Below are 19341 nucleotides of genomic sequence, written 5' to 3'. Positions count from 1 at the left end.
TTAGCATAATTATTACTTTAACAGTGTAATTACCACTGGTGAATCTTAATAAATAAATAAATAAATATTATATCTTCAATAAAAATACAATATTTTGAATGTGATTTTTATCGAGTTTAAAAAGGAACCTTCCGGTTTAAATACATGAGAATACAATTAATAAATACATAATTGAATTTATTTAAATCACCAAAAACCGAAACACACCAATACTAATTGTATGTTCGGCGGTAGATACGTGTGACCTTACCCACACAGGTTTGCACAAGGACCTATGGTTCCAAACGATATATTTTATTAATAAGATATTTGATTATTTTTTCAGGAATTCATTGACATTATAAGAGATGATACGCGTGTTCTTAGTTTTCTAATAATAAACGTAGGCACAAAAATCTCGGTATTAGCGTAATGAGGATGCAAGATAATCTAAATACGTACCTAAGTACCAACCGCTGACATCATTTAATTTTCATAAATTTTTATATCTAAATTAAAATAGTTATGGTTAAGAACGTCAGGGCATATTTTCGTATTAACATCTTTATTGTTCATTAAAGTTATTAATCGAAATTGATTTCGATTTTGTTACCACTGTTTAATTTATAACATTATTTCCAAATGTCACTAAATAATTACTTTAAAAGTAGGGAAAAACAGCGTAGATTATTGAGTCGTTACTATAAGTTTAATCAATTTGCGAATCGCTTTTGCTTGCCATCATAGAGATTCAGTTACGATTTTGTAGTGGTGTCAAACGCCCGCGAATAATCATGGCGCGAAAAATTATTTTACGTCAAATCAGAGACTTGAAATCGCTAAGGAAATTTTCAACGAGTAATTTCTTGAAGAACAAGGAGTATATAATTAAATCACCGATACCTGACATAGTAATGCCGAAAATGAGGTTCTTGGACCGTCTCTGGTTACATTTTGAATCTTTTCAAGATCATGTTGCTATTGTAAGTAACGTTAAATTTATATTTCATTTTTAATTATTTGACAACAAATGATAAAATGTTATTGAAATTATTAAAAAAATAAGGCACTCACAGTAATTTAAATTTGTACATTTATGAAAACGAGGCTAGTATTTTCAATCTTTTTCGAGTGATAAATCGATAATAATAAAAGTGAACTACTAAATAAATAATTATAATAAATTATTGCGTAATTATATTTAATATATATACATATTTTTATATAAAATATGTCCAAAATATTATATATAATATAGATCATTGAATAATATAACATTCAAATAGTCTAAGTTTTAGCTGAGTTAAACTTCGCTAATATTCAATTCAATAATATTCATTTTATTTAGCGACAAATAAATTTCTTAAATATTTATTTTCAAATTTAAACATTTTCAATTAATATAAATTTATAAACACTAACATATTTTATATTATTAATGAAATACTAGTTCATAGTCATAAAAATAACGATATGGGGTCCAACGATCGAAGAATGCGTATCTATCTAAAAATGATTGTCACTGTGATTACCTCATGATACGGCCGACTTCCCAGTAATTATCACTCTTATCATTTATTAGCCTCGCCTGCACCATATTAATCATTCTAGTTAATATTCGTCAAAATATACTTTCGTGTATTTAATTAAAAAAAAAACTGGCACAGATAAAAAATAAAAATGCGTTATGGTTTCATTATTCATAATAAAAAAAAGAATACGTACATAATTAATTTTAAATTATACATCTTTACATTGATAATGACGCTTTTAAATAATATTAAATATTACATATGTTTACTAATTAGTATACTATATATTTTAAAATTCACGTCTTTTAACACTACGGACATAACAGACATTGCATTACCTTGATCGCAGTTAAAATAAAAAAAAGACTTGACAGATAAAAATAAAACCGCCAAAATTACTCTGCGTCTGCACTATAATTAGTGCAGTACGGAGAGTAATCTCTCCGTGACTATTATGCGTGCAATATTTTTTTTCCGGTAGATCATGTATTTTCTCATATATTCCCGTAAATGTGTTTATGCCCTTATAAAGATACTGAATTACCTTTATTTCTTATGTCATTATTATCGGCTCAGTGTCTGAGCGAAGCGAGCGAAATGAGTTAACAAACAAACAGATTTATTTTCGCATTTGATTTTGCTCAGTGCGCGGACTTTGAACTCTTCTACTTTTATTATATCGCACGTAAGATGACGTCAATAAAATGTTAAAAAAGTATTAAATCCAGCAATGTTCGTCCACTTTGTTTAATATACTTAACAATGTATTCGAATGTAAATCAAGTCATTAACAATTCCTTTATAATATTATGTTGATATTGACCTCCTGACCAATTTCGACCTCGTGTACTATTTTTAAAGAAGACTGGCTAGCCGTGCAGGATATATTATATTAGTCCAAAAGTGTGTGCGCAAACGCGAAGGTACTCATTCTCATAATCCCATGGGCTGTCAAATTAGGTCTGAAGAGTTCAGACATAGATCCAGATATTTTTTTTATTAGCCCGACCTGTGTCTTAAACGTGTGGCCTCGAGGTGTTTTATAGCATAACACTTATACAATACTAGCGACCCGCCCCGGCTTCGCACGGGTGCAATACTGATACTAATACGAAATATACTACAGAATGACATTATATACAAAGCTTTTGTTCATTAGACAATATAAAACCGCTATGTCCCTACGTTTTAAATCCAAAATTTTCGGAAATATTCATTTAAATTACATGCTGTAAAGGGCCATATTGATCAAATGCATAATGTGTTTAAAGTACTTAATTGGATAAGGATTAATGCTGTATTGCTTAAAATCGTTTCGAAAAGAAACCATTATTTCTCGTAAAAAGTAAAGGATAAAAAATTGGTTATTGTGGGTTAGGGGGCGTTCAAGTATTACGGAACGCAATTTGGGGGGAGAGGGTGTCTCGTATAACGTTACGAAGCGTTACAGGGGCGGGAGGTGTTCTTTCTTACAACACGTTACGTAACATTGTTTTTTTTTTTAATAAAAAAATAGGGAATTAATACTCCCAAATTGGCAACCTGTGGGATCTACTTCACACCTCACAAGAGTGTTCAAATGCACTGCCGTTACGTGCATGGCAAGACAGTCTCAGACCTCAGATCTTAGACGATAACGATTACGTGTAAAGCCAAAAATTTATAAAAAATAAACAAAATCTCTTGTTTTATTTAGTATTATTACCGCAAAGTTAATTAAAACTATACCAAAGATAATAACTATAACAACACTTTTTGCGACTTTAGGGTAAAAATGGTCACTCGAGTGTTACGTAACGTTTAGAGAGGGGTGGGGGGGGGTTTTTCAAAAATCTTCAAAAATTGCGTTACGTAATACTTGAACGCTTCCTTATCCCGAAGACAGACATATACTATCGCGTATTTTTTTGTAGACCTTTTTAAGGTTATTGTACACCTTACATTTATATTGTGAACATATTATACATATAAACCTTCCTCTTGAATTAAATAATATTACTATACGAACGTAGTCAAAGATAATATTGACGCTGAAAATGACATATCAACTATTCCTATTTATCCTAGACAATAAGTACGTATATATATATACCTAAAAACAGACAAACAGGTCATGTTTTTTATATACTATACGTACATATATAGCAGGTTTTATATAAACTGCAAATTTATAATACAAGTAAAAACCAAGGTCGAGGCGATGTATAATATTAACAGGCAATATAACATACATTTATTTTAGAATTTTGTTAACATAAATAAACAATAATAATCCTATAATATTTCTTATTTGTAAGATTCACTTGTAAAATGTAAACATCGATTTTATATTATGCAAGTGTATGCAATTCGGATGATAATATTGATGATATTGATCTGATACGTTTGGCTGACACGGTTTGTTAATCTTAGAGTGAGTCTCATCTGATTGATTTGTCAAATTAGACCAGCTTGACAACTGGCTTCCCACGAGGAGGATATGATTACTCATCCTACAAATTTCAGAATTATTATTTAGGCATAACCAAGCAATATCTTCACAACTTTGTTTTTACATACTTCCTCTTTTTTTGCTGAGATAACGCTCTTACGCGTTTTCCCCACGTAAAGTATGTGGGACTCGCCAGATGCGCCCCAACTCAGCTCGGTCCTTTCAGGAGGCATCCCGGGATCTCTTACGCATTATACCGTGACGCCCTGTACATTTTTTTTTTTATTTAGTTTACAACATCCACGGGCACACAGTTGCCCGTGCCTTTTCTTACATTTTATTTTTATAAATTTTGGCGTTATTTTATATTTTTATTGAACATCAGCAGATCTTCGCTGGACTTCGAGCTTGTCGTCTTCTTGGAAGACGTCGCCCACACTGACATATATATATATTTTTTTTCAATTTAAAAATGAATGCCCTGTACAATCACTTCCTCCTACTATCTTAATGAGTGATTACCATTTTTTACTGTGACGTTTCTTTTCGTCGTATCGCTTTATTTTTAACAGGCCTTAATATCTCACATGACACCTACCCATATTGATAACAAATCCTTCACCAAAATTATATTCCGGTTTGAACTAAAGTGTACAGCAGCCAGTGTAACTACAGGCACGAGGGACATAACATCTTAGTTCCCAAGGTTGGTGGCGCATTGGCGATGTAAGGAATGGTCAATATTTCTTACAGCGCCATTGTCTAAGGGCTAATGCTTGGAGACTTACTATCAGGTGACCCATATGCTCGTCCGCCAACCTATGCTGAGAGTAAAAATATATATATTTGGTTTCATGTTTTTGTTCCCCATTTAAATGTATAGTTTTGAATAATAATTCTCTTGTGCTTTTCTTATAATAAGGCTTAGCGTAAGTATTTTTTTATTGTTACTTATAATTGTACTTTATCTAAATCCTTATTGCAAGCGGTGTTCAAATATAATTAACTTTTCATTTTCTTTTTAGTAGTTTATAAACTTAAAACTGTAATAGATATTTACAAATATTATGTCGTTGGTGAACCCATTAAATAAAAATAAATAAAAAAATGCCATAAAAAAACCTATTGGACGTGTACATTTTATAATTTGTAAACATTCATAATTATACACTTAGTAAGGGCTTTCATCAAATACGGTTCTGTTGTTTAGATATGAAAGCGTTCCTGACGAATTTATTATATGAATATAATGTGTATAAAATAGTCTTTTAAATTCTATTCGTCTACTTGTTTTATGTATTTTCATTTAGTAATTTGTATCTATGAATATACATTGCAAAATTGCACATTACTGTCGTTTAAAACTTTTACATATAGGTATTTAGGGTAACGATACATTGTGTGCTATACATATTATGACTATTTCTCTCTAACATAAACATAACATAATTAGCCTGTAAATTTCCCACTGCTGGGCTAAGGCCTCCTCTCCCGTTGAGGAGAAGTTATGGAGCATATTCCACCACGCTGCTCCAATGCGGGTTGGTGGAATACAAATGTGGCAGAATTTCGTTGAAATTAGACACATGCAGGTTTCCTCACGATGTTTTCCTTCACCGCCGAGCACAAGATGAATTATAAACAAATTAAGCACATGTAAATTCAGTGGTGCCTTACCTGGGTTTGAACCCGAAATCATCGGTTAAGATGCACGCATTCTAACCACTGGGTCATCTCTCTAGTCTTGTTTATTTCTTAATACACTAATATATACGTATTAATTACTGTAAGTAGTGTGATTTTGTAAGGATTTACTTCGTATTATACTCGAGAAATGATGACTAGTGTCTTACAGTGATATGCTATTTTGATACGTTTCTTCTATGAATTTTATAATTATTTGAGTCAAATGTTGCATAGCACATTAAGACATTTCACGGTCGTGTGGAATTTTGAGTCTTACAGAATAGCTCTAAAGCTATCCGGCAAAATCCCAACTTATACATAGGACCTTCTGCGATGCTGTCAAATAAAATAGGTAGTCACAATAAAACATTAGGATTTTTTCCATATAGGCAGGAATAGTAGCCTATGTCCTTCCTTGGGATTCAAGCTTGCTTCATGTCACGTTTTATCAAGACAGAGTCATTTTCGCATTTATATTATAAGTATAGATTTTTTTATTTATATATTATTATCTAGTTGCAATAAATATTATCTTAATACAATTGTATCTTATAAATAAAAATGAAGGTTTCTTTGTTTATTTGTCCTCTATGCGTTTAATGTCCGATTGTGATGAAACTTTATTGAGGTCGTTTGCTTACGGCCACGGTTCGAGATCAAAAAATTAAAACATTTACTTTAAGCTATTTTGTCCTGATAACATTTTTATGTAAATTATATTAAAGCTATTATAAATAAGTACAATTCTCAAAGGTTGAATTCGCAATGACACTGATATCACTATGGTTTCTTGTTTATATTATTATGAACGGTAATCAAAGTTTGACGAGGACGTAGTTAGTGATCGAACTAAACGGTACCTACGTCTTAAAAATCATCTCACGTCAAATTAGAGCCTGCGCCCAATATATTTGCCCTTGACCAATTATCTTAATATTTGTTTATTGTTGACGTCGTCTTTATAAGAATGTGTCACATCATCTGTTTGGAATTAGTTTCTATTTGGTATATTCATAGGAATAAATTTCCGAAGTGACCCAAAACAGAGTAATTATGCTTTTCCTATCAAAAATCTTTCTGTAGCATCCTGTAGTTTGGAAGTTGCCGAGTTTATATTACCAAGCCGCGGGAGACATGTATAATTATTGGTTCTGCCTGAACTCTTCGGTCGTGTTAGATTGCCTTTTTATCGGAGTGACATAATCCTCATACTTAAACAAGGAATATAGACTGCACCTATATTTGACTACACAGTGCGCAGTACAATCTTATAGTAAATAAGAATAAAAAATATTATTTTATATATAAAGACAGATAGACTAATAGCAAAATTAAAAGACAACTATTTCTTGAGCTATGAACCGCTGCTAAAATTAGTAGTAGCTATGATGCTATATCACATAGGCATTTAAACTGGCTCATTCATCATTTGAAACACACTATAATATAGCTTTTGTTTCGAAGTAGAATACCTAATGAGTATCAAGACGGGATTCCAAAAACGGGAATAAATAATAATATATCAGTTATGTCTCTTTAAACGTGAACGTTTATAGTTTACAGACCTAAATGCTCTGAGTCAATTTATTTCTCTTAATGTACCTAAATTTGGAAATACTACTTAGAGAGTTTTGTGACGACATTCGTAATAGTTTTATTACTGTATTTGGATACATTGCGTATGTAGATATTCGCTGAATAACTTGGACTCGTTTACCAAATGAAATTGATATTGAATTTGGTAAACGAGTTCAACATTTCGAATTCAACAGAGATGCGCTTATACTCGTATAATTTATCTATATATAACACAGTTTCTAGTTTTTCAATTGTCTAAGAAATAATTATTATAATATATTTTATAAAACAGATATTCAAAACATCAAATAGTACATTATAAAGTTAAATTGAACAACAAAATAATTGAACGAAATTATTATAAAATAAATTTAGTCCTTCTAAAACGCTAGCGAATATAACGCCTCGAAATATAAGTTAAACTTGCTTATAGATAATTGGTACCTTAATACCATGAGTTTTGCAAAACTTGATGTAGGTCGCGCTAGTGTAAGACTAGTCTGGTCTAAGGTTCAGTGAAAGGACGGTAGTGACGTATAACGTAGTAACACATTATACAACATACACAAGCCCTGTAGTGACGCAATTTATTTTCTATACTTTTATAATTTAACTCATTTTATATTCCTATTATACCTATGATATTTTGAGCAGCAAATAACGTTTTAATTTTTTTTCTTTTGTTTAGGCTTATGTTTTATTATCATCATCCTCCTGCCCTTATCCCAACTCTACTTGGGGTCGGCGCAGCATGTCTTCTTCTTCCATACTTCTCTGTCGGACGTCATCTCACTAGTAACATTATTTCTAACCATATCGTCTTTCACGCAATCCATCCATCGTTTCTTGGGTCGTCCCCTACCTCTATATCCATCCACATCCATTTTCAAAACCTTTCCCACAACATGGTCCTCATTCCTCCGCATAACATGCCCATAGGCTTATGTTTTATTAATGAATTTAAAAATAATACAAGCTCAGTGAGTACATACGTATAACTATTGTATTCTATTTGATTAAATTTACAACACATTTTCAAAATATTCATCCTTTAAATTAAATAATTTTGACATTGACGTTATGAGAGTATCCGTCAAGCTTATCCACGGATACTCACTGTCATTCTTCATTTGTTTTTTATAACGTGGTTCTATTTTTGAATTACTTAGTTTATATAGTAGTTAATATAAAATAAATAAGCGAATATAAATCGTGACTCGTTACAGTTCAGAATACAAGATTTCGATAAAATTATAATAATGTTTTCAATATTTACTCTACCTATACGTAAAATTAGACATAATTTATTAAAAAAAATAAAATAGCGATTCATAAACAACATTTCATGCTACTTGATAGCGTAAGTGATTCATTTTATATAATTTCATTGTTTGTCGTTGGTAATCAGTGACCGATAATCACAATGAAGGCTTGACTGCACTTGATAAGGACATCATCTTTATAGAACAAGTTGAAAACGTTTTAGACGCAAAATTTTATCATATTAACAATAAAAGCGCTTAAATCACGTGAATTCCTTAACGATAAATATTTTATAAAAATAATTGAACAATAATAATCTGACCACATTTAATAACAATAATAATAAATCTGTTCTCTACAAGTCAAAATTATTAAACATAAAACAAAATGAAAATACTTTGAAGATGACGTAGGAGAAAATATTTGAAAACGGAACCATCGTATCGTATTTGCATTTTTATCTTCTTATTTTTTTAATATAACGAGTCCTTAGGATATTACGAATCCACTGGCCCCTCACTTTGAGTATTATTTAAGCGTTATAATTTTCTTTTAAAGAATATTTGTTTATTTTATTATTATTTTTTATGATATGGACCACCTGATGGTAAGCGGTTACCATTAATTGATGGAGTGGTGGTAGAAATTAGCTCTGTAAGAAAAATTAAACATTCCTTACATAACCAACCATGGGAACTAAAATTTTATGCCCCTAAGCCTAACCGGAACACAACAATACTAACTATAGCTGTTGGTGCAAGAATATCTTATGAGTGATACCTTCCCAGACATGCCATTATAAAAATATATGGAGTATCTTCATTGTATGAACTGCTGAGTTTCATTCTTTACAAGCTAAGAATGACTAAGTATTGCTATTTATTATCATAGGTAAATATAATACAACAGACAGTATGGTTTGTGATAACAAGAAAATTAAATAATAGATGTAAAAATATCCTTGTAACGTCATTCGTGGCATTTGCGAGCTTGTCATAAATACATGAAAAAAATAATTACATATTCGACGTGGAATTTAACATTTGCAGGTGAACTTCAGATTACGCGATTGTAAGTTTTTTTTAAGTAACTTATATTAAAACGATTTAATTAAACAATGTTTTTTATACATATATTTATCAATATTAATCTTTTTTACGTTTGTATGTAACTGAAAATTGATCGATCCAAAATAAATTTATCGATTTCTATGTTTTTAAAATGTATTTGACGCTGCGATCAAGTAAATACATTTTCATTTCACCCGGACGAATTCGAGAGTACCCAAGTTCCGCTTCGCATTGGTGCAAATATATTAATATTTCTATTTCTTAAAGTAGCAATTAAGTGGTTACTATCGCCCATAGAGACGGTCCATTTGCCAGTGGTTTTATAATATTTAAAAATACAAATATAGGTATAAATTACGACGATGTAAATAATGTATGTATTCAAAATTAGATTACGCAAATCACACTACGTAAAGTAATTATGTAGATAATTATTATAATTTATGACCACTTTTTTTTTAGATGGACGTAATGAATATTTTAACGTTAATTTATTAAGTGTATTATAATAACTTACTGAACGTAATCTCACATTAACGGATTCGGATTTTTTAGGTAACCATATTACCTTTGATAAAATTTGTCTGAAAACTTAAGAGCAGGTCCATTTATTTTATTTAGTCCGAGCGTCTAACCCTTTAAAATTGATTTCATCAATTCGTTATGCATATATTACTGTGTATTTTATTAATAAGTACTTTGATCGTAATAAATAAGTACTAAGCAAAAATAGTATAAGAAAATACAATTTCTCGGATAATGTATAAATAATCTCGGATTAGTTTGATAATTCAAATTTGGAATGGCTCAATTTCTCAAAAACCTTATTTCATTTTATAGGAATGTGCGGAGACCAACAAAAGTTATACATACACACAAGTAAGGAAAAATATGGCGGTATTTGCCACATCCCTACGAAAGAAGTTGGGTCTAAAAGAAAACGATGTCGTGGTCGCCTTATTACCTAACTGCCCGGAATTCCCAGTCATTGCTTTCGGTACTATTCAAGCTGGGTGCATCTTTAGCCCTGTCAATCCGATATACAAAGAAAGTAAGACATAATTGAGACAATTATAATATTTAATAGTTACATATAATAATTAATGATTACATTAAATACGACATACATTCCAAATTACATAATCGTAAGTTTATTTTCAGTTGAAATAAGTCATCAAGTAAGCTTAACGGAACCAAAGGCCGTAATAACGATACCGGAGTGTTATGAAAATGTTGTGAAAGGACTTAAAATGGCCAAAAGTGAAGCAAAAATTGTTCTAATTGATAATCCTAATAAGGCAATACCTGATGGAGCAATTAGATACACAGAAATAGCCGAATCTGGAGAAGCAGATTATGCTTTACTTGACAAAGTCATGAAAAAAAATGATGATGTAGCTTTTATACCATTTTCGAGTGGGACAACAGGAATGCCGAAAGGAGTTGAAATTAGTTATAAGAATCTCATAGCTGGAATGGAAATAATGTCTAGCGATCAAAACAGATTTCCTGATTTAACAAATGGTAAATGAGTTTTATATTTATTTCTAAACGAACTAGGAATTTCATTTGAAAATGGATTCCATCTAAAATTTGAATTTTGTTCAAGTTTTTCCCATCCTAACGTTACATTATTATTTTTCTTTTTTAGGCAACTATCAAGATGTTGTGCCGTGCATTCTTCCTTTCTTCCATATTTATGGCATAGTTGTAAATTTGCTTGGACATTTAGTTTATGGATGTAAGCTAATCTCTATGCCAAAATTTTCAACTAACACCTACTTTAATGTCCTTAAAAATCGAAACCCCTCAATTCTATATTTGGTTCCTCCTGTCGGTAAGTTGAAAAGTTATAATATTTTACTTTTGTCTGTGTAGTAGATAGATAATATGCAAATATAAAAGCCAATTTTTGGAAGCCGACTCAAATAGCCGATCTTCATTTAATTTTGATGAAATTGAAAAATATATTATTAATCTAAAGCTAATACTTTATTATGTCTTTAAAGTAATTATTCATAGCAGCTATTAAATTTTTGAAATACAATTCCTTTGATAATTCTGTGACACACCGACACCATGTTTGCTATTTTGCGAAACAGTTCTTCAAAAACAAATTAGATGTAATTAGTAACAATTTAGGTGAATCGATAATTTACGTTCAAAAAAGGAAACGCATTTTGCTAATATACCTACAATGTTACAGCAATTCTTCTCGGTAAACATCCTGATGTGACAAAGGAATATTTCAAGAACATGAGATACATTGTCTGTGGAGCTGCACCACTGGCTTCATCTGATGTAACGGCGCTTTTAGAAAAAGGAAATGTGAGTTAAATATTGATAAGGTTTCGTAAAAAAAAAACGACGATTAAATGTCTACAATAGAAGCACCAAAAGTATTCTAAAATTTTTGGTGCAACTTAATCAACTCCTCCTATGGTGCAGTTTTTCTTAATAGATTAAGAATTTGAGTATATCATAATTATTATTACTTTAATTGAATGTTTTAAAAATTAACGGTCCTATGTCTATGACAGGATAAGTATCAAATGTCTAAAGAAAATATTTATTTTGCTCGACAACTTTCGTGTATTAAAAATCCATCAGCCTATCGCAGTAATTAAAGGTGTGGATTTGTTTATCAAATCACACCTTCGTACTGATCATCTTAATGAGGTTGAGTACCTCTAGGTACGCAATTTTATTACGTTTTAATCTAAATTGTGATAAGTAATCATTTGTATGATAATTTTACTTGTACATACTTTGTTCATCCTTAATTAATATAATTTTTATAACTATAAAATATCTTGTCACGATGAATCATATTTATATAAGTAGGTATGATTACGAATAATTCTTAAGACAATTTTTTCTTTTAACTCTATTCTTTTTGTAAGAATTAGTGAGAATTAGGAAACATCACTATATAAGTTAATTATATATATTTATTCTAAATTCCTAAACGCAACATACTTTTTTTTTAAGTTTTTCCATAAATGTCTTGTGATAAAATGAGAACTCTTTTGTAGGGTAAAATGGAATTCAGTCAAGGCTTCGGAGCAACAGAGACAACTTCATTAGCAACAACTATATTCAAAGGAGAGAAGGATATAGATTATTCAGGATGCGGCAAACCTATGGCGAGCATAGAACTTAAGTTTTTAGACCCCATAACTGGAAAGGCGGTTCCTTGTGGTGAAGTAAGTATTGTATTAATAAAGAAGACCTAGTTGCCTAACTATTAGGTATTTAATCAATTTTAATTACAACAATCGCCTCACTGTAAACTTAAACTTGGTAAAAGTCCCAGTTCTATTTTTGATTTAGTCTCTGAATTTATAAAAGCTGTTATTTTAAACATACAAGTAAACACAAACAATTTAATATTATAATTTGACTGTAATGTAACTTGTATAGAAATAAAAAGAAACACAATATTTTGATCATTAAACATTTATCTGATTAGTTTAGAAAGTGTGATTATAATCACAATTTTTTTCTTAAAGATAACATACGATATAAGAAATATAAGAAAATGATAATTAAAATGGTTTTCAGTCCGGAGAACTATGTATAAGATCTCCAACAGTAATGAAGGGTTATATTAAAAACGAAAAGGCGACTAAAGACAGCATAACAGATGACGGTTTCTTTAGAACAGGAGATTTAGGACACTACGATACGAAATACGGCCTCATCGTCACCGACAGGATAAAGGAACTTATCAAGGTAAGTAAATTAAACATTTACAAAGTTATTATCTTATCTTAATTATAATTTGGATGACAAGGAATTTGATTTTTGTATATTAATGATGTGATTTTTTATCATTTGATTTAGATTAATATATTTAAATTCATAATGAGTTCTTGGTAATTTAGTGAGACTATAATTTGTCTTGTTTGTTGCAATTTTAATGGAGCTTATTAATAAAATTTCTGAATTGGAATAATAATAATAAAAGACCTTCAAAAAAGCTTAACTTAAATTTAACTTTTTGAAAGGACACTTGAATTACCATTTTTAACTTTAGTATAACTGCAGGCAAGGTCGAATTATTCAAAGGTAGTGGTAGTGGTAGTGGTAGGAACACTGGTAGGCTAAAATTGAGAAATGCGGTTTTAAAATTAATTCTTAATTAAACTATTGAAGATTAATATTTCTCGTATTCGAATACGGTGAAGGCTGAAAAAAACATCGTAATTATGAGTAATATTGCGTAGTAGGAAAGTAAGTATATTACTTAAAAAAGTTAGAAAAGGGTTAAAAGACGCATTGTATTGAGAACCCGATATTGTTTATCCATGCCTGACTGCAGGCTCTAGAAACTTACCTATGTGAAGGCAATATAAGATCTTGCATAGACACACATAATGAAGCTTATTGTTTAACTTGTATATGCTTATTCAGGTTAAGGGAATGCAAGTAGCACCAGCAGAACTAGAAAGTATACTCCGATCTCATCCAGCTGTTCAAGACGCAGCAGTTATTGGTGTTCCACATGACTTCAACGGTGAAGCACCAAAAGCATTCATAATAAAGAAAAATGGTCAAAATGCGTCCCCCGAGGAACTCCAAACATTCGTATCTAAAAAAGTAGCGTCGTTCAAGAAAATTGAAGAGGTTGTTTTCGTTGATGATATTCCTAAAACTAGTTCGGGAAAAATATTGAGAAAGGAGTTAAAGAAAATTTATGCGTAAATTGATTAAGATTTTTGTTTTATAGCGCTTTGATATATTATGTGGTCATTATGAGCTTTTATTTTAAATTTAAATGATTATATTATATAAAGGTGAAAGTGTGATTTCAATTTTTTTTAAATAAGTAGGTAAAGATATTGTTTTTATAGGCTTAAATAAATTCAAAGAGGCTTAAAACAAATCAATGACAGGAATGAAATTAAATTATAAAGTACCTAACTGTGTTAAAAAACTCATACATCATATAAAATTACAGCAGAAAACAAGTATATTATAATATAATGTATTATTTTGTAATTATTAAGAATTTAAGGTATTTTAAGCGAAAAAGTAATCTGTTCTCATCCGAGAATTAATTTCTCTTTCTCAAATGAATGAGAAAAAATAAATAAATGAAGAAGATGTCATTCAAATCAAAAGAAATCAATATATTTTTTCAATTTAAAATTTTTTTTTTCTCAAAATTGCTTTCTTCGGTTCAGTTCAAACTATTCTCAGAGAATAACAAAATTTTAGAGGGCATACATTTTCACAAGTAAGTATTTGATTGTTTTTTGTTTTCTCCTAACTTAAATCTCTAATGTTGAATTTATGTTGTTATAAGAAAACCTAATCTTCTTAAAAACATTACATTTATGGACATTATCGAATCAAATAATTTCAAAATAATACTCTTAGTGGAGAGCCGAGATGGCCCAGTGGTTAGAACGCGTGCATCTTAACCGATGATTTCGGGTTCAAACCCAGGCAGGCACCACTGAATTTTCATGTGCTTAATTTGTGTTTATAAATCATCTCGTGCTCGGCGGTGAAGGAAAACATCGTGAGGAAACCTGCATGTGTCTAATTTCAACGAAATTCTGCCACATGTGTATTCCACCAACCCGCATTGGAGCAGCGTGGTGGAATATGCTCCAAACCTTCTCCTCAAAGGGAGAGGAGGCCTTTAGCCCAGCAGTGGGAAATTTACAGGCTGCTAATGCTAATGCTATCTAAGCTTCTTCGAACGTTTCGGTTAACTATAACCATGTCAAAATGTCACGCTCAAAACTCGTTTCACATTTTTATTTATTTTTTAATTGCTTACCATATGAATAGAATAATAAATTATTTCAAATACAAACCAGGTATCAACACATAATTAAGTTTGGTTCGTTTGATTTACCACTATTTTAACGAAACGTTTTGTTTTTCGGCTTTCTAAATATTTATGTTAACGTCTATTGAGACTCATCAAAAGTATCTGATGAAGGTGAAATCATAAATGTATGGAAATTAGTATATGACAAAATTAACCTTACTTTTTAAGCACTTTTGTTCAGTCTAAATGTACGTGCAAATTCGTAATAGTTTAATTGAGTCATAAAATTCAAACGTGGCTATATTCTGTGGCCGTAAAATATCAGTATCACCGTAACTGCCTGCATCACAATCTTATATCATATCTATAACATTCCAAAATTATTAGAAATTACAGCGACTTTATTTTCAAAAGGCCGATTTTTTCTGATAATCGAATGACGTTATTATGTAGCTTCGTCTGTACTATATATCGTATTTCAAACGTTTATTGCAACGCTGGTAATCACAATTTGTATGAGCGTTGCTATCCCTAGTAAGCTATCCTCTCGACGACGGATAGATAGTTTCTATAGAAAATGCTAACCGTGAATAGTTTATTGTAAAGTTACTGAAACTTGGTATTGATAGGTTAGTGGAAATAGCCGTTTGGCAATACCCGCATCTGTCAATTGAAATGACATTCTGTCATACGTATGACACAACCGCATTGGAGCAGTATGTTGGAATAAGCCAGAAACATTCTCATCAAGAAGCCCAGCGGTGGGGCGGTTACAGGCTGTCACTTTACTTTACTATATCTATATTTATGTTAAGCTAAGATTCGACATTTTCAAGACATTTTTGTCTTTTTCTCTAAAATATAATACTTTTACGATGTCGATGATGTGTAAGTATACATTGTCGTATTCGTGTATGATGATTAAAATTTGATTACCTTATGAAAATAAGGATATATCTAGATTTAGGATGAGAAAGAGAAAGATAATGTTTGAGGATTAAAAAGTAATACATAAATACTATATAATCTATTCTGATATTTTAAATGCAACAGTAACTGACTGAACAAATGTTTGTCTGTGTCTTACGCGTTCACGGATAAGACACTGAACTGATTTTGATGAAATTATTATAAATAAAATTATACATATATAGTAAAACGTGGAGGTGATTGACTTTTATAACCTAATGCACTTTTAATACATACGTAATTTATCTTATCGCAAAAGTAAACGAAGACTATATACCTACACTAGACGTTTTAACTTTTATAAATATAATCGTTTCTTGCAACGCGGCTTTCTATGTTCAATGTTGACTTGTCCCACTCGTATCTTTATAAAGTTAACAGGTTTAGTCAGTGGTAGTTTTATTATGGTTTCAAACAGGTGGTTATGGTTTTAGTTCGATTCCGGGATATACGAGTATAATATGTGTTGGCAGATAAATCACGATTTAGCTAAGAGTCTCTTCATCAAAATTATTTTTGTCATATGAATAACATAAAATTATGGTTGTTACATTAAAAAATTTTATATAACTATTGTTTATATTAAATAGGTAAGGTAGTTATTTTATTGCTAGATATTAGAGAAATATATTCATTTTATTATCGAAACTTTATTTATTTTAAAAATCATCTGACGGGCTTGTCTCGTTGGACCTTAAATATAAGGAACTAAAGACTATTTTGCTAGCTTAGCTTAGCTACCTTAGCTTAGCTTAGCTGCGTACATATTATGTGTATTGCATAAACTACATTTAGTTGCCGATAATTATGTAAGATTAATTATGATTTTTAAGATACGTGTACGGAACTGATTATATTATCTAGTTAAAAGATTGTTGAATAATAAAAGATCAATGAATTTACCAGTCTTATCTTAGATAATACATAACTAACAAAAGGCCTCTTCCAGGGGGTCCAGAGAGATTTTTCGTGGGGTTTTTTCCGTAGATGCCAAGCTTACGAGATTTAAAATTTTCTCAGCTGCTTATTTTATTAAGTAAGTATATAATTATTTTATAATAAGTGTTTATTTGAGGATTACTATGAAAAAGGTAGGCAAATGGACCACATGATGATAAGTGGTCAACGCCGCCCATAGATTTTGGCGCTGTGAGAAATATTAACCAAAAACCATTACATCGCCAATGCGGGACCAACCTTGGGCCACTTGGGACCAACAATTAAGATGTTATGTCCCCTGTAGTTACACTGGGTCTCTCACCCTTAAACTGGAACACAACAATACTAAACATTGCTGTTTGGTGGTAGAATATCAGGTGCATGGGTGGACATACTCAAACGGACTTACACAAAGTCCTACCACTAAATAAAATGTATGTGATACTTTTTAAAGCCTTTTATTTTAGTTCAGCTGTTAGTATTGTTTGAGTCAATCTTTTAACAGAATTTGGTGCCATTTTCATCTAATAGATTGAGCTGAAATTTCACCAAAGTAAGTGTTGGTGACATTACGCCATAGTTATTAAATTTGTTTAATTTTCTTTAACTGTAACATCGATTTTGTCGTACATTGGAAGTGCATTAAGGTTGTATGGTGTACTTTACTGAGCCGATAATATTACATACAATATTGACACGCACAAATTGATTTAAAAACATTGTTGAATCAATTCGATCATCAATTCGTTTAATTTATTTATCAAACTATTTTACACAGCAATGCCATCTAGTAATAGTTGAGAAACGTATAACTACAATTTAGGTGATACGAAATCTCCGAATATCTTTACAGCCTTCTTAATTCAAAATCATACCCATAGGTGGCGCCTCATAGCCATATTTACAAATAATATATAGCACTTATAATAAAAAATAGATTTAAATAATTATCGAAAACAAAAAATTTTGTATTTAAGGATTCTAATAAACGCACTTTTGAATCGTAATGTCATGTCACGGATGTATACAGTAGTTCTACCGAGAATAACCTCCATGAAACTCAGTAAGCAGATGTTCTTTTCCACCAATTTACATAATCAATTATAAACAATTAAATTTATTATTAAAAATCTAAATCAAATATATATATATATATATATATATTGAGTTAATCAGAATATATTTTGAGTGAGCCAGTGTAATCACAGGCACAAGGGACATAACATCTTAGTTCCCAAGGTTGGTGGCGCATAGGTGATGTAAGGACCAGCGCCTTTGTCTATGAGCGGTGGTGACCACTTACCATCAGGTGGCCCATGTGCTCGTCCGCTAACCAATGCCATAAAAAAAATCTATATAATATGTATGCCAACATAACATCAAATACAAAAAATTTAATAGGCAACGATTTATCTCACGTCCTTCAAGCAGTTTTATTGTAAGAACTATTAGACAATAAAATAAAACAACTATAAATTACGATAATGAGTATTTATACAAAAATTCTAAAAATATTTAAGATTAGATACAAAATTAATGCGTGTGTCATATCTCCTAAGATGTAATCATAAACATGGATTATAAAATCTTTAAAACAATGAAATGTTATTCAAGTATTTTCCTTACAAAAACACAATTTATTGTCTAATATAAAACATCCTTTTGGATAATATTTAAGTACAATTGAAAAATAAAGTTCGGATATAAAACTTACTTAATAGGTAACACAATCTCTATGGGTGGTGATGATCACTTACAATTAGGTGGACCATATCAGACAGTCTAATAATAACATTAAAAAAATATTATATCTGTACCGTACCGTACGGATATTATATGTTATACGGGCAGCACCCGGCTCCTGTGGGAAATGGACAAGGGCTGTCGCACCGGAAAAGGCGGGTGCGACTTAAGAAGCGAGCTCGTAATGTAAGAGAGTTAAGATTAAGGTGGTGTGAAAGACGATATGGTTAGAAAGAATGTTACTTGTGAGATGTCGTCCCACAGAGAAGTATGGAAGAAGAAGACATGCTGCGCCGACCCCAAGTAAAATTGGGATAAGGGCAGGAGGATAATGATGATACCGTACCGTAATAACTAATAATA

General features: G+C 30.9%; 1 protein-coding gene across 1 annotated transcript; it reads left to right on the top strand.

Moving 5' to 3' along the window:
* Positions 1-727: 727 nt before the first annotated feature.
* LOC113399050 (uncharacterized) lies at positions 728-14340 on the top strand. Its single transcript, XM_026638064.2, has 8 exons — positions 728-962; positions 10380-10590; positions 10701-11063; positions 11191-11376; positions 11746-11867; positions 12575-12745; positions 13104-13274; positions 13956-14340. Exons 1-8 carry the CDS (start codon positions 774-776, stop codon positions 14244-14246), a joined length of 1704 nt encoding a protein of 567 aa, XP_026493849.2. The 5' UTR covers positions 728-773; the 3' UTR covers positions 14247-14340.
* The last annotated feature ends 5001 nt before the right edge of the window (positions 14341-19341 follow it).

The sequence above is a fragment of the Vanessa tameamea genome, chromosome 15, assembly GCF_037043105.1.
Source record: "Vanessa tameamea isolate UH-Manoa-2023 chromosome 15, ilVanTame1 primary haplotype, whole genome shotgun sequence".
Taxonomy (NCBI): domain Eukaryota; kingdom Metazoa; phylum Arthropoda; class Insecta; order Lepidoptera; family Nymphalidae; genus Vanessa; species Vanessa tameamea.
This window is presented reverse-complemented; position numbering and strand designations above follow the sequence as displayed.

Excerpts from the sequence above, each read along its gene's own strand:
- LOC113399050 (XM_026638064.2), top strand. The coding sequence starts at position 774 with ATGGCGCGAAAAATTATTTTACGTCAAATCAGAGACTTGAAATCGCTA. Across the intron at positions 11,377-11,745 it reads ATATTTGGTTCCTCCTGTCG|CAATTCTTCTCGGTAAACAT; the intron begins GTAAGTTGAAAA and ends ACAATGTTACAG. Across the intron at positions 12,746-13,103 it reads AGGCGGTTCCTTGTGGTGAA|TCCGGAGAACTATGTATAAG; the intron begins GTAAGTATTGTA and ends AATGGTTTTCAG.